The 26,835-nt window shown below is 40.4% G+C and overlaps 1 protein-coding gene across 2 annotated transcripts; it reads right to left on the minus strand.

Annotated features, from left to right (window-relative positions):
• Positions 1 to 26,586, minus strand: Paip1 (poly(A) binding protein interacting protein 1). 2 transcript variants are annotated; one of them, XM_059276211.1, is made up of 11 exons: positions 26,531 to 26,586; positions 25,468 to 25,637; positions 17,498 to 17,683; positions 14,790 to 14,902; positions 10,951 to 11,062; positions 9,841 to 9,966; positions 8,013 to 8,119; positions 7,241 to 7,358; positions 5,840 to 5,894; positions 2,297 to 2,390; positions 1 to 1,142 (listed from the first exon to the last, which is right to left on the minus strand). In XM_059276211.1, the coding sequence occupies exons 1-11, from the start codon at positions 26,556 to 26,558 to the stop codon at positions 1,049 to 1,051; spliced, it is 1,203 nt and encodes a 400-aa protein (XP_059132194.1). In that variant the 5' UTR covers positions 26,559 to 26,586; the 3' UTR covers positions 1 to 1,048. The 2 variants fall into 2 exon arrangements, with proteins under 2 accessions (XP_059132194.1, XP_059132193.1); XM_059276210.1 differs by having other exon boundaries at positions 26,252 to 26,558.
• Positions 26,587 to 26,835: the final 249 nt, after the last annotated feature.

The following is a 26,835-nucleotide window of genomic DNA, read 5'->3' on the forward strand; positions in this document are numbered from 1 at the left end:
TTTTATTTTCAAATTCTAATTTTAATCTGACTGAACACACAAGCAGAAGTGAGGAAACTGTGTAAGCAGACACAGATGTACCAAATGTGAAACAATGAGTTATTAACACAACTATTTACATGCATATTTACAAGCAACCCTTGATACTCAGTTTTAGTTAGTTGGAAAAAGATTTGACATTAGGTAAAAACATGACTTCAACAGGGCTGAGGTGGTACATTATAGTAAAAGTATTAGAAAAGTGATCTTCACGGTATATAAATTATAAAGCAGATGAAAACCTGAATGACAAATACCTAGTAAAATTCTCTAGTAAAAAGTCAATGCAACCCATGCTCTGAAATAAAAATGAGAACACCATATAAAGAGAGCAGAGTAATGCTGTAGGATGGAGGTGATGAAGTCAGTCATGTGAAACGCACAGAGCAAATGACTGGAAGAAACCCTCAATCAAGTCTTGGCTCCTTAGCTGGTGTTCTAAACCCCACCCACCCCTCAATGAGTTTAAAAGCCCTTGATATCAAATAGCATCTACATATGTAAGTAAGTTGTTTATATTCTCCAAGACTTTGGTGCTAAAGATTTTCATGATTGTGATTAGTATTTGAAACTCAATTTATAGAGAAACAAATGTTAAACTAAAATAAAAGCTGTAATAATATCTAAAAAAGGATGCTACATTTTTGCAGTAATATGTATTTCCAGGCTAAGACTTTTTACCTCAAGAAGAAGTTGAACGATAAGCATCTAATCAGCTAGCAAAATTTTCTTTCAACGTTTCATTTATTTCAAAATCGATTTTATTGCAGCCAAAACAGTAGAATTAACTGTACATAATAAAACTATTATATATATATACACATTTTAAGTTACAGGGAATAAAGTTTATTTTGGCAGGTAGTGTTAAACAAAATTAAAGTTGCATACATTAGTAACATAACTCAACATCCTTAATTTGGTATAAGTCTGACAGTTTCTTGCTTTCCTGTGTTCTGCTAAATCACCATACCTAAACTTTAAAAAAAAACTGACAGCCTCAAATTTCACTTTACTGTTTTCGCTTACGCTCTGATTCCAAACAAAACTTTTCATAAGCTTCTTCAATCTCTGGGTCCATTTCATCATCAATATCATCCAAGTATCTGCAAAGGAAGCCAAAAATGATTCATATAACCTTACTGTTTTTCAAATGTGGAAATGTCTGGAGATGTTAAGCTGCACTTTCCTAGACTGAATTCTGTTATAGTTTTAGATATGTGCACTTAAAAGTTAATAAAAGGCTTGACATGTAAGTTTATACCTTATTAATAAACTTTAATTAGAACATGAAATGATTTCAGAAATGACATTTGCCTATGATTTTTTTTTATTCCACCCGAAAAGTTTTATCCTTCCAGTGGTAATGTCTAATTAACACTGAAAGTTTTATCTGCAAGGCTCTTCTCACAATGATAGGTCGCTTGCCATATATCTGAAACCAGACTGTAGCAGGAAGCTACTTTTGAGATTATATAAGCCAGATGGCCCTGTTCCCCAAGTTCCAGCAGTTTAAAATGACACAAGGCACTGCAGCATGGCAGTGCACTCCTGTAATCACAACACTCAGAGGTGTTCATCGGAAGGCAGAGGACAACTTTGTGAAGTCAGTTTTCTACATCCACCTTTACATGGGGATTCCAGGAATCAAATGCAAGTCATTAGGCTGAGCCATCTTGCTGGCCCCTGAATGCCATTCTTTCCTAACTTTTATTCTAGTTTAGTTATACTCAAAACTTGGTCACAGAAGCTTCATAAAGAAAATGAGTAATAAGGGGGTGAGAGGATGGTTCAGAGTAAAGCAGGTGCTATGGAGCATGGAGACCTGAGTTTAGCTCCCCAGTATGTATGTAAAAAGCTAGGTGTGATGGCTAGTGACTAATCCCAGATCTGGGGAGGCAGGTACAGGCATATTCCTATAGGTCAGCCAACCTGAAATCAGTTACCTCCAGGTTTAGTGAGAGACCCTGACTCAAAATAATGTGGCCAGTGACTAAAGGGAACACCTGACACCAACCTCTGACTTCCACATGCGTGCACACATGCACACAAGAACTCCTTTGGCTTCCACATGCATGCACACACATACACAAGAACTCCTCTGGCTTCCATATGCATGCACACATGCACACAAGAACTCCTTTGGCTTCCACATGCATGCACACACATACACAAGAACTCCTCTGGCTTCCATATGCATGCACACATGTACACAAGAACATAGACACAAAAAATATCAGTAATGAAAAAGAGAACTTACGGGTCACCAGCCCCTGATAAATCTGTTCCATTTTCTTCATAATCTGGAAAAAAGTCCTCTCTTTCAAGTAACTCCTGATATTTCTCTTGGTAATCTACAAGACAACACAGCAAAAAATGAGCAGACAATCTTATAAAATGAGCAGTTTTTGTCCCTATAGCTTCTTAATGACTTTAAGACCAATGTTTAAATAGTAAAAGTTACATAACATGCTTTCATAAAATTTATATTATATTCGGCTTGCTCATTTCTTTGCATGCTCACAAACCTTAAAATATTTATATACACTATCGTCTTAAATGTAAATACATTCCACAGTTGGTTACTGAAGATTGAACCCCAGGTCTCCCATATACTGTGAGTAAATACTCTACAACTGAACTAATAACCCCAAATCTCTTAACTTTTTGAGAGAGGGTTTCTGTAGCTCTGGCTGCCCTGGAACTCCCTATGTAGACCAGGCGGGCCTCGAACTCAGATACTCCAGCCTTTACCTACCAATTGCTGGTGTTAAAGGCGTGTGCCACTACACCAGGCTCTTTTTACTTTTTATAGGTTTTGGTTACTATTATGTGTGTGTGTGTGTGTGTGTGTGTGTGTGTGTGTGTGCGGTGTATGTATGTGTGTTGAGTTTGAGATAGGATCTCTTTATGTGGCCCTGGCTGCTGTGGAATATCCTATGCCAACCAGGCCAGCCTCAAACTTAACAGATTCTCCAAGCGCTAGGTTCAAAGGTGTGTGCTACCATGCCTAGCTTAATTTTTATCTTGAACCACGATTTTACTACACTGCCCAGGCCTGTGTTGAAAGCCTCCTGACTCTACCTCCAGAGTAGCTAGGATTACAGGCTTGCACCACACCAAGCTAATCTTCACTCCTGTTTTGAAAGGTTATTATATGACTGGGTTAGGGCCAAGCTTTTCCAAGACTGTCTATATAAAACTCTAATTCAATATCAGAGATTGGTGTCATTCCAATTTTGACAGGTTAGAGAAAATTTAATCATAAAATTTCCTGCCGTAAGTACTTGACCTAAGATGTTCTTTTAAATGTATCTATGCAGGCCAACAGGGAACTCCAGATCATGCACATACACCACAGCTTGAAGGCTCAGAGGGTGCTGGTGTCAGTCGTCAAGGGACGTGGCATTTAAAAACACACAGAACGTTCAAAGACAAAGCCCTGGGTCTGTGTAGAACAGGAAGATAGAACTCACGCTCTGTATACCTATCTCTCATCCTTCATAAACATCTAAGGGCTGACATCTTAAAAGGATGGACCTGGAAAAGCAAATTAAACACCTCAGTGGCAAACAAAGGTTAATTATACTTTTGAGTATGTGGAATGAGGTCAGGCACTCTGGAGAAACCGTTTATCCAGAGTTTGTAACAGATTTGACCTCGAATTTCTACTCTCCACATTTAAAAAGAAAAAAGGCAGCCCCACGAAGAAAAACAAAACAAAAAGAACCAAAAACCATCCAGTTGTTTCCAAGTTAGTGATATGCCTGTGGCTCCTTGCAAAAGCAAATCTAAAACTATTTTGGGTAGAGGTTCCTGCAACTCAAGGGACAAGAGGTTTTTAATCAAGAAAAACAAAGGGTAAAATCACTACCGCATTCATTCTGAAGTAGGTAATAATTCAAATGGTTTAAGAAAACAAAATGTGTGGAGACAGCAAAAAAGCTGAGTAAATAGTTATCAAGAAAGTATCTGGGAGAAGGCCAAATGGATAGTTTTGGTGCAATTTTTACTTTTCTGTAATTCTGAAGTAATTTCTGAATAAAGGTTTAAGAAAGACAAAAATGAACTTGCAATAATATTTTGACACCGAAGTAATTTTCTTTCTTTTTTTTTTTGGTTTTTTAAGATGGGGTTTCTCTGTGTAGTTTTGGTACCTGTCCTGGATCTCACTCTGTAGACCAGGCTGGCCTCGAACTCACAGAGATCCGCCTGGCTCTGCCTCCCGAGTGCTGGGATTAAAGGCATATGCCCCTGCCATTTTTTTTTTTTTTTTAAGATTAAGATCTGCCTTACCAAAAATAGCATGATTTACATAGGAATATTTAAGAATGGGTTATTGGTATATAAAGACAAATATTCGAACAAAGAATCCACATGAATGAATAGTATTCAGCATACCATAGACAGCTTACTATAACTAAGATAGGAAGAAGTTAATATTTGCTGAGACAATACAGTGAAAAATAATATCTACTATATTTCTATGTAAAAATTAGGGAGGTAAATTAAGGCTTAAATAGGAAAAACAGCAAAGTATGACTTTTAAAAAAATGTAATTTAAGTAAAAATCAGCACAAACAAGACTGATAAATTAAAACTCAAAGCATGTATATGAAAATACATTATAAACAAAATGGAAAGACAGTCACATAGCACAAAGGGATAAAACCCTTAACTGACCAGGATCATCTTTTTCTACTTTGTAAGGAACCACAAATCGGTAAGACAAATGACCCAGGAAAAATAAGGGAGAAAGACAAACAATAGGCAATTTTCAAAGGAAAAAGAAAAAAAGATAAACACACAGGAAGAAATTCAGTGTTCTTAGTCATGAAAAGAACTACACAGGATTTCACACAGTTGGGCTGACAGAAAGGATGTCTGTCTATTAAGAACTGCCAAGAAAGAAAAACAGCAGTCGTCTAAGCTGTGGGTGGGACACTGAAGAACCACCACCCCCAAAAAGCAATCTGGCAGAACTGGCTAGGTGAAGCTAAGGATGCTCACCCCATAATTTAGTTCCACTTCCTCACCCGAAAGAGACATGTATGTGCCAGATGCACATGACAGTCAATGTTGTTACCACAGGAAAGGCTGGAAAAACCCCCATGATAGCTGGCTGTAGTCTGTACGAAATAGGAAGACTTTCTCTCACTTAGTCTGCAGTCCCACCTGTAACAATTACTGCCATTTTTCTATATAGAACCCTTTACTGGAAGGTATGCAAAGATTTGGATTTTAACTAGCTCTGAATCACGGATACTAACGCAATCTGTAATTCTTAGTAACTATAATATGCAGTCCACTAGAATCACCTTTGCCTTCTATCATCTGAAAATTTAAGAATAAAACAAACACTAAGAGGTATAAAATAAAAATAGCTGTACCTAATTGTGGGAGGAAATCTGACTGGTAAAGTAACAAGATACGAAAATAAACTACTTGGAATGGTCCCAAGTAATCAACTTAAATACAACATATAACAAATTGTAACCCTAAATTTTCATAATATATGAAACCCTCTGGGCGGTGGTGGCGCACACCTTTAATCCCAGCACCTGAGAGGCAGAGGCAGGCGGATCTCTGTGAGTTCGAGGCCAGCCTGGTCTACAGAGTGAGTTCCAGGACCGCTAGAGTTGTTAGACAGAGAAACCCTGTCTTGAAAGACAAACAAAAACAAAACCCACCCTCCTCCTCAAAAAAAGAAAAAGCCATACTTTGAACTGTCAAAGAGTGGTTTTATGTAATTTACTACTTAAAAAAAAAAAAGGGGGGTGGGGGAGTGACCGAGACAACATACCTGGGTCAGCTGCAGTGAAAGGAACACCATCAGATGTATAGAAGGTTGGTTCATTCTAGGACGAATCAAATGATAAAGTAGGCACTCATTCTAAAGTACACTAGACTAGTATGGCTGAGATCAATCACCTGCAGTGAGTACTGTACACAAAGAAGACCCCCAGCTTCCTAACAGTCCTCCAGTTACTGGGAATGCAGACGGCTTTTAGGTTTCCATTTGGTCATCTCCCCTCTATAGCTCTAGGCCCTGTTGTCTAGTGTTTGGTCCATCCCTGGCTGAACTGTGACTGAATGCTGACTTAGCTTGTAGCTTTGTTTTCTTATTATCCTGCCATTTTTAAGAAGCTTACAAGATTGGGGTTGAGCATTCCTCTGTAGCTTTTTTATATTTAGTGACGTCAGAAGCTACAGGGCATTCTGGTCTTTTTTATTTACTACTGCATGCACATAACATCTGAGATGTAGGAATTTGGTTATAATGCTGACTCAGACATCATCACTCTTTGACAATAGATGATCTTGATTTAGTCTCCTCTTCATTAAAGGGCCTTCTCTTTCTTTACATGGCCTGCTGGCTCCTATGCCAATAAAAATTTTTAATTGGCACTGGATTATGAGACTAGCTTTATATAACTCAAGCAATGTCCAAAACTGAATTCACCATGTGATGGTTTGAACAAGAAGAGCCCACATGGGCTCGTATGCTTGAATACTTAGTCTGTAGTTGGTGGAACTGTTTGGGAAGGATTAGGAGGTGTGGCCTTGCCGGAGGAAGCGTGTAGTCAGAAGTTATTTTTTGTGTCCCGCCCAGTCCACAGCTGCTCAGACCCAAGTAAACATACAGAGACTTATATTACTTTTAAACTATGGCCATGGCAGGCTTCCTACTAGATAACTCTTATATCTTAAATTAACCCATTTCTATTAATCTATGTCTTGCCACATGTTCCGTGGCTTTACCTGCATCCCAATACTTGTTGCTCCTTTGGCGGCAGGCTGGCATCTCCTATCTCTGCCTTTCTCCTTCCTCCTCTCTAGTTAGAATATCCCGCCTAATCCTATTCTGTCTCACCACTGGCCAAACAGCTTTATCAACCAATCAGAGCAACACATATTCATAACATACAGAACAATATCACCCATCAGAAGTGTGTCACTGGAGGCAGAACGTGAGGTTTCAAAAACCTCTCATGTCATTCCCAGTGTGCTCTGCCTTCTGTTTGTGGATCAAGGAGCTCCCAGCTGTTCCTATCTGTGTCTGCTCCACCATCATAGACTCTAACCTTCTGTAACTGCAGGCCCAATTAAATGCTTTCTTTTGTAAGCATTTTTTGTACCACAGCTACAAAAAAGTAACTAAGACAAAGCATTAAGTGAAACTTAAAATATAAACATGGCATACCATAAAGTAGTTAGGGTCATTTTCAGGGGTAGCTTCTCTGTATGTTGAAGTTGCATGGACCCTGCCCCAGTTACTTGATCGAAGTTCTACAAGCTTCAAGAGCATCTGTTTTACATCTCTACAGACAAAAATTAGAAACAAATTACTATGTATCCACTGCCCAAGTGCTTTCAGGCTCCAAAGTATTTCCAAGGAGAGTCCATTTACTCAACTGAACATAGACACCCGATGCTTTAAATTTCTAGACATTTTCAATGACATAATTCACTGTATTATTTTCACTTTTAAAAAACAAGCTTGAAACTAGGCTTAGTGGCGCACGCCTTTGATCCCAGCACTTGGGATCTAAGTTTGAGATCAGCCTGGTCAACAGTGAGTTAAAAGCCAGCCAGAGCTACATAGTGAGACTGTCTTAAAAAAAAAAAACAACAAACCTTGAAATCTGCTCCACTTAACTGACTATACATATGGTCATCAATTACACTGGTCTCTTACATTACTTACATTACATTATGGTAGAGTTCACTACACAAACACTGGGTCCATGTTTAAAGTCTAAATCATTTTCTTTCTCAATGGATTCATCATATCTTACCACAAAGAAAATTTTAAGTTTTCAACTTTAAGTATAGTAGAGTAAAACTTAGTAGTGAGAAGCCACAGACAAAAAATACTGGGTTGATCCATAATCTTAATTACTTTGATGAAGTACACGATTTAAAAACCTGGAAGAAAAAAGATACAAGCCTGAGATCTAAGGCTGCTTTCCTACCTGCTGCAGTTTGCATCTAGGACAACATTTTCAATTCTCTGAATTATTTCTTCCATATCAGTTTTTGCCTTTTCCTTCCAAGTATCTTCTAAAACTGACCCTGTCAACTAAAAGCACACATGTCAGTAAAATCAGGAATGCAACAGAGGAGAGATTTTAAAAAGGTATTAGTGAAAGCTGGAACTTTTTTTTTTAAACAAGAGCAATTAAATGGTTAGATATTTCCAATTATTCTCTGCCTTTTTGCCTATATTCGGGGACTTCTACACCATCTCTGCTTTGGACTAATAAGAAAATAAAGCTATGTGGTTTCGCATCCATAATTATATTATATTCTCTATATGATTAAGATTGGCTATTAATTTTTTAAAAAGATTTATTTATTTATTATGTATATAGTGTTCTGCCTACATGTATGCCTGCAGGCCAGAAGAGGCACCAGGTCTCATTACAGATGGTTGTAAGCCACCATGTGGTTGCTGAGAATTGAACTCAGGACCTCTGGAAGAGCAGCTAATGCTCTTAACATCTGAGCCATCTCTCCAGCCTGGCTATTAAATTTTAATGAATGCTTCTCTTTAAAAATTAATCAACAGCCAGATATGGTGGTATATGCCTTTAATACCAGAACCCGGGAGGCAGAGACAGGCAGATCTCTTTGAGTTTGAGGCCAGCTTGCGCGTATAGAGCAAGTTCCAAGACAGCCAGATCTACATTGTGACACCCTCTCAAAACACACAACACACACATACATATATTCAATTCGCGCGCGCGCGCGCGTGTTTTGAATTAAAAAAAAAAAAAAAAAAAACTCCAAGAAAAACGTTAAAGGGGCTGGAGAGCTAGCTCACCTGTAAAAGCATTAGTTGTGCAAATGAGATGGCTTTAGATCAAGCCCTTAAAACAAGCTGATGTGGCGGTGCACACCTGTAATCCCAGAATTCCCACAGTGGGGTGGGAGGGAAAAGCAGGACCATCACCCAGAAGCTCACCAGCCAGGCAGCCTCGAGTATGAAGCCCAGTAGCTGCCTCAACAAAGTGGAAGGTGAGAACCAACTCCCAAAGTCGTGTTCTGCACCATGCATGTGTGCCTATGTGTACAAATATGTGTACATGAACACACACACACAGAGTATGTGAAATGTTTAAAAAGAAAGAAATTAAGGATATGAACAGGCCATTCACAAAAACAAATGGCCAAGAAGCATGAAGGAATGCTTAAACTGACTACTGTCAGGTAACTTCAAATTTTAGAGATTTCATGACAACAGCAAACCCAAACTGATACTACTTTTCCCTGAAAGATGTGGAGAAAGGTGTACTCATTCATAACTAGGAAAAAGAGTATACTGTAGCTCAGGAAACTTGGGTATTATCTGTCACTATAAAATACCTATGTTCATCGACCCTCTGAATCTGTTCAAAAATGTAATCTTCAAAAGTATCCATGAGACATAATGGAAGACTGCCGGCGGCGCTACAGTAGCCAGCCGTGCATTCAAATAGCAGATGAACACTGCATTTGATACAACAGGACACTAAGAAGTTACTCAATGCAGAGCTAAAGTCCTCTGGAGTGATTAAGAATGTCCATCTGGGAGGCAAGAAATAAAAAACCTAAAATAGACTAAGAACTTTCTTGTAAGGGCACACAAACATAGAAAGAAAAGCAAATCTACAAATGGGCTGGGATGAAAGATTTCCAACAACCAGAGTTCAAGTCCCACAATCCACAAGGTAGAAAGAAAACCCCCCAGGTTGTCTTTTAGGTGCATGTGTGCACATGCACACACAATAAATGTAAAAAAATTTCTAAAGAAAAACCAACCTTTAGCAATTTTACTGCACATATTAAGTTGTCATCCATAGGGTTGGAGAACAGAGCATTCAGCAGTTCCCGAAGACCAACCTGAAGAATATCTGCTCTTGTAACCTGTCCATTTGTTCCTTTGATCTTCAGGAGAAAAAACAGTAAAAACAGCAATACTCAAATGTGGTACAGACATAAATAGCCTATGAAGAAGCTGTAAATCTAAGTATTTCAGTTAAATACAAAAACCACAGGAACACACTGTAGTAACTTCATCAAATTAATTATAATTGTTCTCTCTCTATAAGACCTCTAATAAAACTGTAGATTACAGGTAAAATTTAATTCTTCATCACGCTTAAAACATCACAGAAATTTAAGACTACTTCAATACTGCTACTTCACTAAACATGCTGTAATTTAAGCTACCATGAAAAAAACTGGTATTTTAAGTTTCTTTTATGGGGTGGCTGGGAGCTGGTGCACACCTTTAATCCTGGCACTCAGGAGGAAGGGGCAAGCAATCTGTTGAGTTCAAGGCCAGCCTTGTCCACAGATCAAGTTCCAGGATAGCCAAGGCTACACAGAGAAACCCTGTCTCAAAACTGAAACAAAGCAAACCGAAACAAACTGAAAAAAGGAACATATTAAGACTTAAAATTCGTTATGATTAATCCTGTGGTTAAAATAATTCAGCCCTGAAGCTGGGTGTGGTGGCTCAGGCTTATAACCCTAGCACAGGGGAGACTAAGGCAGGAGGAATGTTACAAGTGTGAGGCAGCCTGGTTGAGAGTTAGCTTCCTGAGAGCATAAGGGCTTTAAAAAGCTTACTGATGATTTTGTAACATCCTGCTCATGAGCAGAACAAATGCTATCAATGTTCCATTCAAATATAACAGGTATGAAAGGATTGGCTTTCTCTCCTATCCCCTTCACTGTGTTTAACTGTGACGGGGTCTCACTACGCAGCATGGACTCCTCCCAAGTGCTGGGACTGCAGGCAGTTATCCCTCGTAGAGTTCACTGCACTCACTTTCCCACTGTACCCCTGATGCTGTAGAAGCACAGTGTGAACAAACTTCCTCCCTGGAAGCATGCTGTGTGTTCACTAGTAAGAACCGCTCTCACCTCCAGGTTAAGATAGAGCTCTCCCAGAAACAGCACGAACGCATGGAAGCGTTTCCGAGTCACCTCGTCTCCTTTGGCAGCTTGGTCTTTAACTTCATACTCTGTCCGGCACCTAATAAAGACAAGGCTTTACCATCTCACACTGCTTTGTCTTTCCCCAGAAAACAAGACGGTCACCTGTCAGTCTAGTGACGGACAGCAACATAGGCTAGCACAACGACTGTCCTGACCTCTTCAAAGATGCAGTTTTCAGATACTGACAGGAATAAGTAAAACAAAACTACCAGATCAAATTGTAATACGAACAATACAGACTTCACAAGGTTTAGAACATTCTAGCACCAAAATAGGAAAAATTACATCATGCCTTATAGGTATTTTTGCTAAGAAAATACTACTTTTATCCATCTCTAAAGTGTTCCTTCTTTTCTGTAGAGAATGTATATGTGTACCCAGCTAAGCTGAAGGGGTGTGTGTGGGGGAATCCTTAAGTCTTTTGGGAGGTGGGGTATTAAGAGCTTTTGGAGACTGAATGGTTTCCACATAGCCAGCTTACAATAGTTTTCTTTAAACGAAGAAATCCTCTCTTACCCAAACATTTACTGGGAGGTGTGAAATGACCACAGACTTACATTTATTGTCCCATGTAGCCCGATTCTAATTATCACGTGCTATACCCTAATGAGCACCATCTTTTGAGTCAAACACGGCAAGATATGTTACCTTGTCAAACGTATTAAAGGAATTCTCATCAGAAGATACATATGGAAAGGGCACCAGTTAAAATAACAAAAGGGCTAATTAATCAATGGCAACTCAGCTATCCAAACCTTTTCCTACTTTCTTTCTGTCATAATTTAATAAAACAGACTTCTTCTTTCATAAATTTCTAAGGCCATAAGATATTAAGTATGTGCTCAAGTAAATCCTACTACCATGCATAGATAATTACCCAGGTGAAAGGCTCTAAATCCACTAAAGCTGTTTTCAGTTACAGAAGGAAGCTGTGTTTATTTCACAAAGGTGAAAACAGACCAGATAACCCCACCCCCATACCACTGCACCTTCATTTTGTCTTTGCAAAGTACCTAGATATAGACTTTTAACGGTAGAATTGTGCTCCGTTTCCCACTCATATTATTGACAGTTTTACATTATTGTAAAAGTTCACACAGTGGAAAGAAAGTCAAAGAAAACTCAATGAGAAATTTAATAAGGTAGCCTGTCTGGCATCATACCCTGCCTGTAATCCACTTTCTCTCTCCAGACACTACAGTTTGTACTATTACAATAAGGATTGTTTTTAAAAATATGTGTAACTTTGTAATTTTTATTTTTCCAAACTGTATTTATCCAGAGCCATTTGAATTATTTTTTTTCTTGAAAATTTACTATTTATATGTGTGTAGGTGTTCCGCCTGCATGTTATGTGTACCATGTGCACGCACTGTCCACAGACTCCAGAAAAGGGCGCAAGGACTAGAGTTAGAGATGGCTGGGAGTGGCCATGCAGTGCTGGGAATCAAACTCCAGACCTCTGGGAGAGCAGCCAGGTACTCTTAACCTCTGAGCCCTCATCTCTCCGGCCCCATTAGACTTTTTCTTACTCATTCCTAGACATCTCTTCTACTAATGCATTAAAGAGCTCATTGCTATGTATAAAACTTCTTATTTTTACTTTATCTAAATTTGACTTCCCCCAAATGTAATTTATATCTAACTAAGTTTTCTAATCTCAATTTATGGCTTATGGGTACAATGTCTTGCTCAAAATAGCCTTGACAACCCAAGATATGTTTGCTTGTTAAATACTTCCTATTTGTCTCACTTTAAGTCTGATGTGCTTGGTATTCAATCTGGAACCCATCTCTCCTTTTTCTTTTTCTCTGAATGGCTATCCACTTGAACTGCTAAGCACAATTCATCTTTTAAATGTGTATTTGAAGTACCACCTTTATCAATGGCTTTTTACATTTTTTTGAAATTAAGATATAATTACATCATTCATTTCACCTCTTCTCTCCCCTCAAAATACATGGTCTCCAGCCTTTTAATTTTTAATTGTTGTTGCGTGCATGCATGCATGTGCATACCCTGCTCAGTCCGTCTAATGTTACTTGTATGCATATAATTTCAGGGCTGACCACTTGGTATCAGATAACCACTGGGCTCTTCCTGAGGCATGCAGGATAGTATTTATGTCAACTTGACACAAGCTAGAATTATCTGAAAGGAGGGAACCTCAATTGAGAAAATGCCTCTATTAAGATCTGGCTGTAGGGCATTTTCTTAACTAGTGGTTGATGTGGGAAAGCCCAGCCCATTGTAGGTGGTGCCATCCCTAGGTGGTCCTGAGTTCTATAAGAAAGCAGGCTGAGCAAGCCATGGGAGCAAGCCAATAAGCAGCACTCCTCATGGCTTCTGTATCAGCTCCTGCCTCCAGGATCCTGTCCTGATTTCCTGTGACGCTGAACAGTGATATACAAGTGTAAGCTGAATAAACTCTTTCCTCTCCAAGTTGCTCTGGTCATGTGTTTCATCCCAGCAACAGAACCCTAAGACACTGGAGATTATGTTCCCCACTCTGAGCACTCCTTAGTTGCCTGCAAGTCTTTGTCTAGGGTTGGGACCCTCTGGAGTTTTCCTCTGCCATGTTAGCTGGGCTCTATCTTTAGAATTCTTACTCAGAAATATCTTGTAACCACAATTTTTTGATGTGTGTGTCTGTGCACACACATACATGCAGGCTTGTACCATGGAAACTGAACTCGGGGGTTTGCACTCTAGTCCCAAACTACATCTCTAGCTCCCCATTACATGTATGTTTAAAGAATTAGTGGACAACTGATAATAAACTTATTAAACATGAAAATAATTTTATTGCTAAAGACCACTCAAATGATGAGAATTTTAAAAAAAATTTAGTTTAATTTTTTGAGGGAGGATCTCACTCTGTAGCTTGGGCTGAAGTGTAATTTATTATGTATGCCAGGCTAGCCTTGAACTTGAAGCAATCCTGTCTCAGGTGTGAGCTACCTGAAAATTAGGGGCTGGAGAGATGGCTCAGTGGTCAAGAACACTGACTGCTCTTCCAGAGGACCCAGGTTCAATTCCTAGCACCCACATGGCAGCTCACAACTGTCCGTAATTACAATCCTAGAGGATCTGACACCCTCGCATAGACATGCAAGCAAAACACCAATCAATGCTCACAAAAATAAAAATTATAAAAAAAAGAAAATTAAGTTTTCCCTAATAGTTCATGAATCAATGCCAACTATTAAATATGTAATTCCAACAATGTTTGTGTAATCTAAATACTAATTCTACACTATAAAAAGGTGTACAGCAAAGAAGATTCCATAAGAACAGAGAACTATCTAGACTAGATAATTAAAATTTTAGAGCTCTTAAAATAGCTATTATATAGCAATTAGAAAGACAAGAGCCAATGATAGATGGAACATACTGGCAGAGTCCAGATTTAAAAAGCTCCAGTCTAAGAATGCAGTGTGATGCAGGTGGTAGTCTAAATCAATCAAGAAAAATGAATTACTCATTTTTATCTAACTTAAATTCTCAAACCAAACCTACCAAAGTACTTAAAAACACATCAGTAATCATTAATCATTTTGATGATTCTGGGAAAGGCAATCCTAAATCCAAAACCAAAGGCAAAGGCTATTATCGGAAAGACTGACATATTTGACTATAAGGTTTAAATTTTTTGGAAATCAGACTGGTCTGCCTATATTCCCCTGCAACTCTCTATATCATAAGGTTTTTAGAAAACATCAATGGTCAAATTCTATTATCTGTAATTTCATATTCACACTGACCTTTGAAGTAGCAACTGGCGGAAGTTGCCGCTCTGTGGGCTAATTGTCAGATGATGGGACAGGTAATTACACAGGCGAGCTCCCATGTAAGAGAAATTTGGGATAGACGTAGCCTTTTAAAAAGAAAAGTTTTGTATGACACAAATACATTATTATCAATGCAAACACTTAGCAATATTTTATGGAGGAAAACCATTTTGGCTACCAAAGTGAACTATATAGTATATTTTAAAAGGTTCTTGTTAGGCATAAGGACATGAATCCTCCCACCTATCCTTATCCTAAGAACCACAGTACAAAGAAAAACGTTTAAGGCAACTTCTCCTATTCCTCATTTACCAGAAACAATTAGAAATGTCTCCAGATGTTAACCCATTTTTTGCAGAAAATACAGATGCGTACACAGCTGCTTGGTAACAATAACGAATGACAAGAATAGCTGCCAAACTATTGATCAATGTTGTTTCTCAGGGCAACGAAACACCCAAGTATTCTGCTTTGTGACCTTGGCCACTACTAAAACCTCCCTAGCTTCTGTTTGACACACAAAAGGTAATTAATAGTACCTGGAATGAACATCCCAAAACACTTGGACTAAAAAAGGAAATCAAAACAACTACTTCAAAGTACAAGATGGAAAAGTAACAATGCAGTGAGAAAATACCACATCTTGAGGAATGTGTAACGTGGCAGAAGCAGCACTCAAAAAATCTGACTTCACCTGATTTCAGAGAAGAGTGGAGGACACATCGTACCACCTCAGGGTAGACAAGAAAACGCACACCCAGGGGTTAAAGAGCCTGACTAAGGTCACAGAGAACCAATCAACCACAGATTCTGGATCCATTTACTAGAAGACAATGAGTTAACATCTCTGCTCAGGTGTGTATAAAGTGGACAGAGGAGGAACACTTTAGTAATCACTGAGCTAGAGTAACCATTTGTAGAATCTTAGCATTATTAGAAACATAGCAAATGCTTTATAATTATATCTTTTCATTTCTAGGTTGTTTTTTTTTTGCTCACATTTGATTCATTTCAAAAAGAAAAAAAACAAAATCAAAAAAACCACTGATTTCTCCTTATACCATATATGCTTAACAAAAGAAATTCAAACTTCTGCTTTTCCCATTATTGGCTGAAGGATTTTAGCCTTTACAGCTGTGATTTTTCAGTTTACACACAATTTCCTACTTGTTTCCCCACATGGGAAATGAGATTTCAGCTACCACTGACTTGAAGCAACCCCGTCTTACCTCCCACGCTCTCCACCGACAATAGGATTTTTTTTTCTTTTGAGACAGGGTATACTCATATACTCTTCTTTCACTGACCTTCCCGTCAGAATGCCCCACCCCAGGTGGAGGAGAACAACAGCGGTTCATGTGGGGGAACAACTCAAGGCTCACTGAATGCAAAACTTCTCACCTCAAGAGTAAAACTGGAGATCCAATCAGCAACGCTATCAAGAAGACCCCCCTTCCTTTCCGGCCTATCCGCTCTCCCCTTGGTTTGTGTGGCAGAACTGAGTTATACACGTGATGACTAAGGCAGCTTTACTAATCTTGAAACCCAAGGATGGCATATCTCTAGAAGCTGGAGTGATGCTATGGGTCTATCTTTGTAACGTATGCTCTTCTGAACATGTTAATAACTCTTCGGGTATAGTGAAAAAGGAACCTTCTCAAACGTAAAATCGTACTGAAAATAATTTTAAAAATAAAGTTCTGGGGGAGAAAGACAGCACTGTCTAATATAGTTTGCACCCTTATTAATGTGCCACTGCCCAATATGTGACAATGAAAGCTGGTGTTATACGACATTATACCTAGTTATAAGAAATAAGTTGTTTATATATTAAACTGTTACCATCGTATAAGCTGGTAAGTCTTTTAAGGACTTAAGATACAAGTCTTTAAAACCTAAGAGTGGGCCTAGTCAAATCCTTCAGCCTGGAGGGTTGAGGCAGAATTACCATCAGTTCAAGACCAGTCTGGGCTAGTGAGTTCCAGGCCAGCCTAAAATACAGAGTGAGGCCTTCTCAAAATCATATGAACAAACAAATAAATGAAGACAAGAAGAAATGTTGAAACTTAATATTGGACTATTTTGCAGCCTGGCTTATTTGTGTCTATCTATCTCAGTGCTGGGGACTAAACTCAGGGGCCTGCACTTGCCTGGCCAATATTCTGCCACCGAACTCAATCCTCAACAACACTTTGGCTTTTGAAAGAAAACTCATTTGTGAGCCAAGAAATTTCTCTTACAACTTTTTCTCACCGTCTCCAAAAATCCTACAGAATTAAACACAGAGAGAAAAAACCTGCAACTGTTGTGTGTGTGTTAGTTTCAGATGCAACAAAATGGGGCTATGTGGAGGGTAGGTGTGATTCTTGTGTAGGTTTCCTTGTCAGAGCCTAAACCCCCTGTGTATTACTGCTTGTGTGTACAGAGCCCTGGCTAAGCTATAACTGCTGCTTCCACAGAGCTGTGGCTATGCAGGCCAACTGACAGTATAGCCTGGCTCCAGCCCTGGGCCTCTAAGTACAGAAAGTTTATCCAAGTCACACTTCAAAAGCTCCTATTAACCATAAAGTAGTAACAAGTATGGATGGAACTGACAGGAACCTGGCCTCCTTCAAAGAATATCCACTATCTCTGGGCTCCAGGAAAACTACCAGGTCACCTCCTGCTATGAGCCTACCTACCTGCTGGTAGATGAGTTCCACAAGTTCTTGCAAAGCATCGTCTGTTGTGACCCATCCATTCAGGGTTTCTGCAAACTGTTCGATTTCTGTTTCAAAACTGCCAGGCTGCTCTGTAAGATGATTCAGAAAATCCTGAACATATTCTGACAGAGTGGGATAATCCTCACAACCATCCTCATAGGACTCCTACAGTTCAAAAACGAAAACAAACACAACAGAATAAGACAACTGAAATCACATAACTAGCAAAATAAGCATGCAGTGGCTTTAATTTGGGGTGTTTAGGGATCTCACATAACTGTAAAGAACATCACAAAATGTAAGTGCATTCAGCTTGATGTGTTTTAACAGAAGAAGCTCCACTAAGACAAAGAATTGTCTTTTCAATCCTAGCAGACTTATGGCAGAGAAATAAAGTTTAAAGGAATTTCACTAAAAAACAATGTAAGAAGTAAGAATCTAGTTACAGATGAAATAAGACCTAGTTACAAATTTTGCACTAAAACTATAGGGAAGGGATGGACCAAACACACAGAAACCAGAATTGCCAGCCTAGGAACATTTACTATATTGTACTACTCAGTATATCCTTGTAGATGTTTGACAACATCTATATTGAAAAGAAAGAAAAACAAAAACTAGTATGCTTTGTCATCTATCTGTTAATACCCAAGGATAGGGAAGCATATTTAACTGCTTAAATATAAAATTACATCATAATAAAAATGGCAGGAGACTTTCTGGTTGCTTTATTAGGTTTCTAACCAATCTGGAATAGTAGCTGTTAAAACCCAAGGATAGGGAAGCATATTTAACTGCTTAAATATAAAATTACATCATAATAAAAATGGCAGGAGACTTTCTGGTTGCTTTATTAGGTTTCTAACCAATCTGGATAGTAGCAACAGCTCTAAGATACTATTTTTCCCACTGAAAATATTCCATTTTTGGTAGTTGCTAAGCCTTGTAATTAATGTTAGGAGACTTGATAAAATTATGCAAAAGTTATCAGGCTCTCATCACATGGAATACTATCTAAACCATACTGAAGTTTACCTGTTATGTTCAAATATATACACGGTTTGATATTTATCCTTCTCCAAATAAACTCAAATTAGAAATCAGATGAAATAATGAGCAAAATAGAGAAGCAGCTTATGAAAGGCTTTAAGTTCTGGTCAATGAGTACAAAAAAAAAGTCACACAAGGGCAATTTTTCCTGTGATGGAGAGAGTCTTTCTAATAAGACTGTCTTCCTCCTTTCGAGGCACACGGCAGTAACTCCAGCACTAGACACTGAGGTAGATGGACCAGCAGTTCAAAACAAACTGCACGCTGAGTGCCCACTAAGTGCCAGCTGTACAGGTGCTCAAAGTACTTCCATGACACCATGACGCCACAAATACAGCAGACAGAGTTCTCATAATCCCATGATGCAAAGTACATTCAGATGTTGAAATATTTGGAAAGCAAGGCCAGACAGTCTTGAGAGTTAATATCTGGAGGTGCGTGGACAAACGCTCAGAGTTAAGAGCACTTGTTGCTCTTGCAGAGGATGTGGGTTTGGTTCCCAGCATACACATGGTGGCTGACAACCACCTGTTAACTCCTGTTCTAGGGGATGCAATGCCTTCTTCTGACCTGTGCAGGCACCACACCCATTACTTGTAGGCAAAACACCCATACACGGAAAATAAAGCAAATAAATCTAAAAAATATTTTTTTTTAATGTAGGAGTTAACATCTGAACTGACGGAAAATGCAAAACAAAATCATTCCCTCCCAAGCCCTCAAAAATCTGTGGGAAGATATCCTATGCAGCAGGCAGATGCAGCATGCTGGTTCCAAGGAGGCTTGACTTAACTAATACCTTGGAGAAAAAGTCAACAGCTAAAACAGGAAACTGAGGGAAGGCTGGTGGCTGTCAAGAGTCAATTAGAGATAGATCATGTAGGATTTGGAGGGGCCCACTAAGGGGGCTATTCTAAGTGCAGTGGTGGAGAAAAGGAGAGTTTATACAAGGAAGGACTGAATACAACTTGAATAATGTGTGTATGGTCACAAAGCTAATTCAAAATTGTACTTTTGTATTATATATTTATATTATCCTCAAAATAACTAAGTCTCAGAACACAAATTTAACATTTTACATATAAGTATGTTCATTTCCAGGAAACCTATCTAACAATCTAAGCAAGAATTTGGTTAAATTTATTACTGTACATTCATATAATTGGCTTTCATATAGCCACTTAAGAAAAAAGACAGAATTTATATATACCTAAATATATCCTTTCATATATGAATTATATATTATGTCCATCCTTCCAGAAATAGTCCCAAGATAATTTGTTAAATAAAAACAGCATACATACCCCCTCTGGTTTTTTTTGTTTGTTTTTTAAAGAAAGGCACTTATTTGTACAGACGTAACATTTCTGCAAAGCTCAACAATTGCCAACACATCTGGAGTGAAAAATGTTATTACAGACACTGCTACTTTATTAGAAAGTTGTGAAAGCAGTTAAGCATTAAAAACATACACATTATTAATATGTGCAACTACTTATCTATGTGAATTTCAGAATTAAAGTGTTGGTATACATGGTTAGTTTTATAGACTTAAAGAATCCTAACTTATTAATATAATGACAAGGAGAAGTCCGAAGGCATCAGCTGAAGCCACTAATTTTCTATTAAATGTCATTCACTGTGACAAAAATGCAGTTTAGAACATCCAACGTCAGCTTTTTTTAAAGTCAATAGAACCCTCAAAACAGAAGTCAAGTTTGGTAAGTAAAAGCAGAGCTGCTCTGGGGAGGTGGAGAGCGGCTCGGCGGTGAAGAGCACTGGCTGCTCTTCCAGAGAACCTGGTTCAATTCCCAGCAACCACACAGCAGCTCACAACTGTCTGTGTCTCCAGTTCCAGGGATCTGACACCCTCACAGACATACATGCAGGGGAAACACCAATGCACATAAAATGAAAAGAAAGAAAAAAGCCGAGCTGCTCTGAACACAGAGCAGAGGCCCCTTAGGCCCGCCATCATAACAGCATTCTCAACAGAGAGGCAGCGCACCATGCGTGAATCAAAGTCTGCATCACTTCTCGGCATCACATTGTTTTCAAAGAATTCATCTGTCTTCAACATGCAGACAACTGATTTCCAGGCTAAAGAATATTTTTTCAAGCTTTGTTTTTCTTAGAACTTTATAGCAAGAGATTATGAGGGACCACTAATTTACAAACATACCTTTCATGAAGTTATTTTCTATGGACTGTTTGGAGAACCTAATCCCAGTCCATGGGGAGAGGAACCTGACCAGACACTGAACTGTGGAAGGATCAAGACTACTTAGGTTAGCTGGATTGAACCATGAAAAGGATGGAGAAAAGAGTCAACACACTAAGTTCCTGCCATAACCTTGTTAGAAGAAAAGATAGCTGTTTTATACTTGAGTTTAAAGAAGTAAAAGAAATGGAGACACACGCCTAGAGTTCTAAAAAGTGAGATGAGAGCTATTCATACACAGGAAAGTGATTCAGATATCAGATTCTGGGAGCAGGCAGGATTCACAAAAGAGGTAATAAAATGGACATAGAACCCTAGAGGAAGAAGGATGATAGAGAAACATCAGCTCAGAAATCAAAGGAGAGCTACATGAGGAGAACTGATGCTCAGTGTCAAATTCACAGGTTAAAATCTGAAAGAACGATGGCTGCCCAGTCTTGGATGTAAAGAAGATTATACACAAAGATAACAAAATTAGTAATATTAAATATGTAGTTCTAATTATAAGAGATCTGTAAAGACTACAAAAGGTAACTTTGACATCTACCACAGGACACAGCACACTGGAACTTTGAAACTGAACAGATTTTTATATTGTGTTCAGGGCCTAAGAGGAAGGCAGTTTAAGAAGACTACATATTTAATAAAAATCATTATTTACAGTCATAAAAATAGTATCAACGTATCTAGGGGGATCAAACTGCAGAGATTTGCATTCAGTAAGAATTAAGTAGTACCAGCCAGGCGGTGGTGGCATACGCCTTTGATCCCAGCCCTCAGGAGGCAGAGCCAGGCAGATCTCTGAGTTCGAGGCCAGCCTGGTCTACAGAGTGAGAGCCAAGACAGGCACCAAAACTACACAGAGAAACCCTATCTTGAAAAACCAAAAAAAAAAAAAAAAAAAAAAAGTAGTACCAATGATAATTTTACTACTGAAAACAAGAGGAAAAAAAGCAGTAGTAACTTGAAGATGCTTTTAGGGGAAAAAAAAGCTGTTTTGGTGGTGACACACAAACATTTTTACAAATTCCCAATGCTTTATGAGCTCCTATATGAAGCTATCTTACCAGTAGGTAAACTAGGATTACATACAATAGCCATATTAGTTGGAGAACAGGTGGAGACAGTAACTTGCTAAGACAGCATGAAAAAGGAAATTCTAGCAGCAGGATTAGAGGAAGGACTGAAGATAAAGAGCACAGGGTGTGTGTGCATGTGTGCGTATGTTTGTGGGTGACCTGTGCGTGAAGTCAGAGGACAACTTTTGGGAGTGGGTTCTCTCGTCCCAGGGACTGAACTTAGGTCATCTGCTTAGCAGCAAGTCCCTTTACTTTGCTGGCCATCTCACTGACCCAATTATGTAGAAAGGACAGACTCGGGGATTTCTGGATACAGGAGAAAGACTACTAGAGAACAGAAGTAATGTTTTCTCCACTCCATGCCACCTGACCAGGCTTGACCCATCATCGAGTATTGACTATTTGTGGAGTGAGGGAATCTAACTAACTCTGGATCATTATCAGGAGACGTTTCCCACATAGGAGCTTATCGGAAGAGCTGGGACCAATGAGGACTCTCCCACTCTGTACTCAATGATTAGAAAAGATCTAACCTGGACTATGAGTAAACATTAGTGCAAGTAAGGTTGAGAAAATACTAGGGGCAAGGTAGCAAGCCCAGGTATCCAGAATCACCACAAAGGAAGCCAGCCAGGAAAGAAACTGTTGATTAAGCTGCCATTATGCTTCGCCTAGTTTTTGCTTTTAGAATTCCAGTTCATTATGGCTAGTTCTTATGATTTGAACAGAAACCCGGAACTATAAACTTTTCAATATCCTACTTAAATGTTGGCAACTAACTAAAACACTCCTTGAAAAATAGAAGGTCAAATATCAAGGTCCAAAGAAGCTTTCTAGTTCATCATTTGTTTTAGTACTCCGAACAGAGAAGTTGATGTACTAACAGACACCAAAAAATTCCTACAGACAAGATTGACTCAAAGTAAGTGGTGGTGGTGGAGCAGAGAAGATGGCTTGGTGGTTTAGAGCATATACCACGTGGTTGGAGGGATGACTCAGTGGTTAAGAGTACTGCCTACTCTTCCAGAGGATGCAGGTTCAATCCCCAACATCCACATGACAGGTCACAGCTGTCTGTAACTCCAGTTCCAGAGGATCCAACAGTTATAACTTCAAACAGACATACATGCAGGTCAAACACCAATGCACATAATAAAAACAAATCATTCATAAAAGAAAGAAAAAAGAGCATGTACCACTCCTGAAGAAGACCTTGTTCCTTCCCTAGCATCCATGGGCCACTCAAAACCATCTTGTGAATACAGCTCCACAGAGATCTGGTCTCTCTGGCCTGCTCAAACGCACTCACCTGCACACACTCCCAGACAGACACATGTACTCATAAGGTCATTTGAATTGTATATGGGACTTTGAAAAGGAAAAAAAACCAACAAAAAACAAACAAAAACAGTATTTCTCTCATTATAAAATAGTCCATGTCAACAGAAAGGAAAACAAATAGACAAATGGGTAACTGTTTTTGGCTGCTAAAACGTAAACATCCTTTTTATTTCAATTTTTCCTTTCAAGATTTAGTCTTATGTCTACTGGTGTTTTGCCTGCATGTATGTCTATGTGAGGGCACCGTATCTCCTGGAACTGGAGTTGTGAGTTGCCATGTGGGTGCTGGGAATTGAACCCGGGTCCTCTAGAAGAGTGGCCAGTGTTCTTAACACCTAAGCCATGTATCTCCCCAGTCCCCAAAGTAAACATTCTTAAGAGTTGAATTATTCAACTTCTCACAGCTCTTCAATAGTTCCTTCCCTTGCTGAACCAAATACAACTTTTTTTGGCAAGCTACTCTTAATTTTTACTTTTCATGACAAATGGCTCTTTTCACCAGATCAACTGCTCTTCCTGCCATATTCATCCTTTCTAGTCCCAAAGTGTTTTCTAAACGATGCATGGAGTTTCTATTTCCACAAAGTGCAGCTTCTCCACGTGTCAAACAGGAAGAGAACCAAATACAGACTACAAAAGGTATGCAGCCATGAATTCTAAGAAGAACAGAAACTGAAACCACAATGAGCTACAGCATACCTATCAGGATGCTCAACAGAAACCACCGAGTGCTGAGTGGGAAGACAGCACGCAGCACGCAGCCCCTGAAGAACTTAGAGAGGAGGGAGCTCGTTAGAGAAGACGGCTGCTTCCACTAAGGCTGGCTGCTGAAATTCTACTTTTACATACTAAGCTGAAATGAAGGAGTATCTCAATCAGGACATGGACAGAGACAATGATCTTATTCACAATAGCCCCAAAGCAGAAGCTATCCTTTCATCAATGGACAAATGGAACCTTGATATAGTCAAGTGATGTGCATAAATCACCTCAAATTATATGTTACAATATGAATTTAGATGTAGAGTTAGAGCAGCAATCTAGTCTATAGACCTTCATTTATGGAGCCAGCACAGGAGAGGCTGTGAGGCAGGAGCGTCTCAAGTTCAAGGACAATTAGGAATACATATCAAAACTATCTAAAACAAAACCCAAACAAAGCCCCAGTGGCTGGCTATACCTGGGCATGAGGGATAACTCTAAGGGGATAAATGGGGCTTAGAGGATGCTGACACTTTTTCTCTTTGGCTGTGAGGCTAGCCGTCTGTTAACTCTGAGAGGGGTTCACACTGTTATCATTCAACAGACTAAGGGTGAGGCCTCATGCTAAGGTCTATCAGTCATCTTTCCAATTCACTATTATTTTCTCCCCTTTCTAAAGTTAATCTCTACTCACTGACTCAGCTGGGTTTAACAAGCACAGCAAATTTCTTCCTACATATTCCAACTATGCTTTGTGCTTCCTACTACTAAGAAAACTAGGACCAATTAAAATTTGCTACATTATTGACAAAGAAAAGTGAGAAAAGTTCTTTATACCTATATATACTTATGTAAACACATCACCAAAATTGCTTACATATAAAGCATGCTCAAGTATGCTGTAATTCCAGACCTGGGAGGCTGAGGCGGGAGGGCTGCCTTGCTTGCCTCAAAATCAAAACAAAACAAGCAAATAAATAAAGACAACAAAAACCAATCAACTAAAAACTTTCACAATATTTCTGCATACAACATGTAGCCAGCACCAGAAATATTTATCATAATTGATGAACTTCCTCTAGAAATAAAGAGCCCAGATGTGCATTTCTCAACATTCACTACCCTACCTATTTACAGCAAAAATGGCTATTTACTCCAAGGCCACCAAAGAATATTCTGCAATCTGGCTAAAATCAATTTAAAGGCCGCTTTCCTGGCCACTCACTGTACAGGTTGTCCACAAGGTTCAGAAGCAGATTTTTAGTTTTCCAAATTCAAGACATTAGGCTTTTGATACCAGGTTTGTTATTTTCTATATCCTTTCTAAGTACTAGGAACACAACAGTGGAACAAGCAGACAGGAATTCCCAGTCTCACAAGCTTACATTCAATGCCTTGACTATAACTACAAATTATATTCCGGACTCAGGCCTTCAATGAATAAGACATTTCTGTGTGTAGTACAGAAAGCAGCCAGCACACTCTGGTGAAAGACTAACCACATTCTTTCGATAGTATTAACCCAGGGTTGTAGGAGAAAAAAAAAACGTACTCACTGTATAATTAGAATAACCTGATGGGTAAAATTCGGGGGCGTTCGCAGACAGCTTAGACATGAGTACAGGAGCCACAACCACCTGGGGCTTAGCCATTGCTGACTCTGCTGAGTTCTGCTGTGGGATTTTATCCTGTGAACTAGGTGGAGCTCTCTGGGGCCTCGTTTGTTCTGAGAAAGGAAAAAAAAAAAAAAAAAAAAAAGCAACGCTAGATGTATTCATTCCTTTGTATATAACAACTTACTACATACTGAGAAACCGCCTGAGAACTTCCGGATTTGAGGAGTTCAAATACAAAATGTAAGATGTGGTTAAGAGTCGTACAAAGAGCTCGCAAAAAATGGAACAATAGCCGTGCTTTGGCTCACCAAGTGCACATTACCTGCCTCCGAAACGAACGTTCGAGAGCTTTTCCCACCCTTGCCCTCTCTAAGGAGTTTGGTTAAGAAGTGGATGCTCGCCTGGGGGCCCGGGTTCACCGGGGGGGAAGAGGTAGGCGATTTTCGACTTCCTCCCGGGGCGCCCGACCCCCCGCACCGGGGCCCCGGCCCCTCCCCCAGCCGGAGCGCACAAAGGATTCCAGCCACCACCTCCTTCCAAACCCAGTTCCTACCCCGTGCCCAGCGGGCCCCTCGGGGAACGCTTTCGGGGAACCGGGGGGGGGGGGGGGTGGGTGGGAAGGCGGGTTCGGCGCGCCGGGGTTCGGCGTGCGCGAAGGGCCGCGGTGGGGAGGGGGGGGAAGGCTGGCCCAGGAGCACCGGGGGCCCCTCGAGCTGCTCCGTACCTGGGAGCGCCCCAGGTCGGGGAGGCCGCGCGGAGCCGGCGGGGGCCTCGCTCTGGGCCCCTGGCGGCGGGGCGGTCCTGGGCTGGCGCAGCGGCGGCGGCTGCTGCTGCTGCTGCTGCAGGAAGCCCGGGGCTTTGGGCTGCGGCGGCGGCGGCGGCGGCGGCTGCTGCTGCTGCTGCTGCCGCGACCGCTCCGCAGGCCCGGCTCCGTTCGGGAACCCGCCGCCCTCAGGCCCGCCCCCTCCGCGGCCCAGGCCCCGGCTCCGGTCCCGACCAGCACCTGGAGCCCGATCGAAACTGTCCGACATGCTCCTGCTCTCCCAACGGGGGCCGCCGCCGCCGAAGATCGGACGCGCGGGAGGCGCCGCGGGCCGCCTGTCACCGCTGCGCCTCACTCAGGGTCTCATGGAGGAGGCCGGCGGGCCCTGCTCGGTCCTCCGCGCTCCGGAGGAGGAGGGGAGGGGGGGCGCCCCAGCCGCGACGCGCCGCAGCACAGCGCCCGCCTCCCCGGCTCCCTCCGGCTGGCGGACGCTCTTCGCTTAAGCCCCCGCTTCCCCCTCCCCCGCCCGGCCGGCCGGCCCGCGA

This window comes from Peromyscus eremicus, chromosome 11 (assembly GCF_949786415.1).
Source record: "Peromyscus eremicus chromosome 11, PerEre_H2_v1, whole genome shotgun sequence".
Classification (NCBI taxonomy): Eukaryota; Metazoa; Chordata; class Mammalia; order Rodentia; family Cricetidae; genus Peromyscus; species Peromyscus eremicus.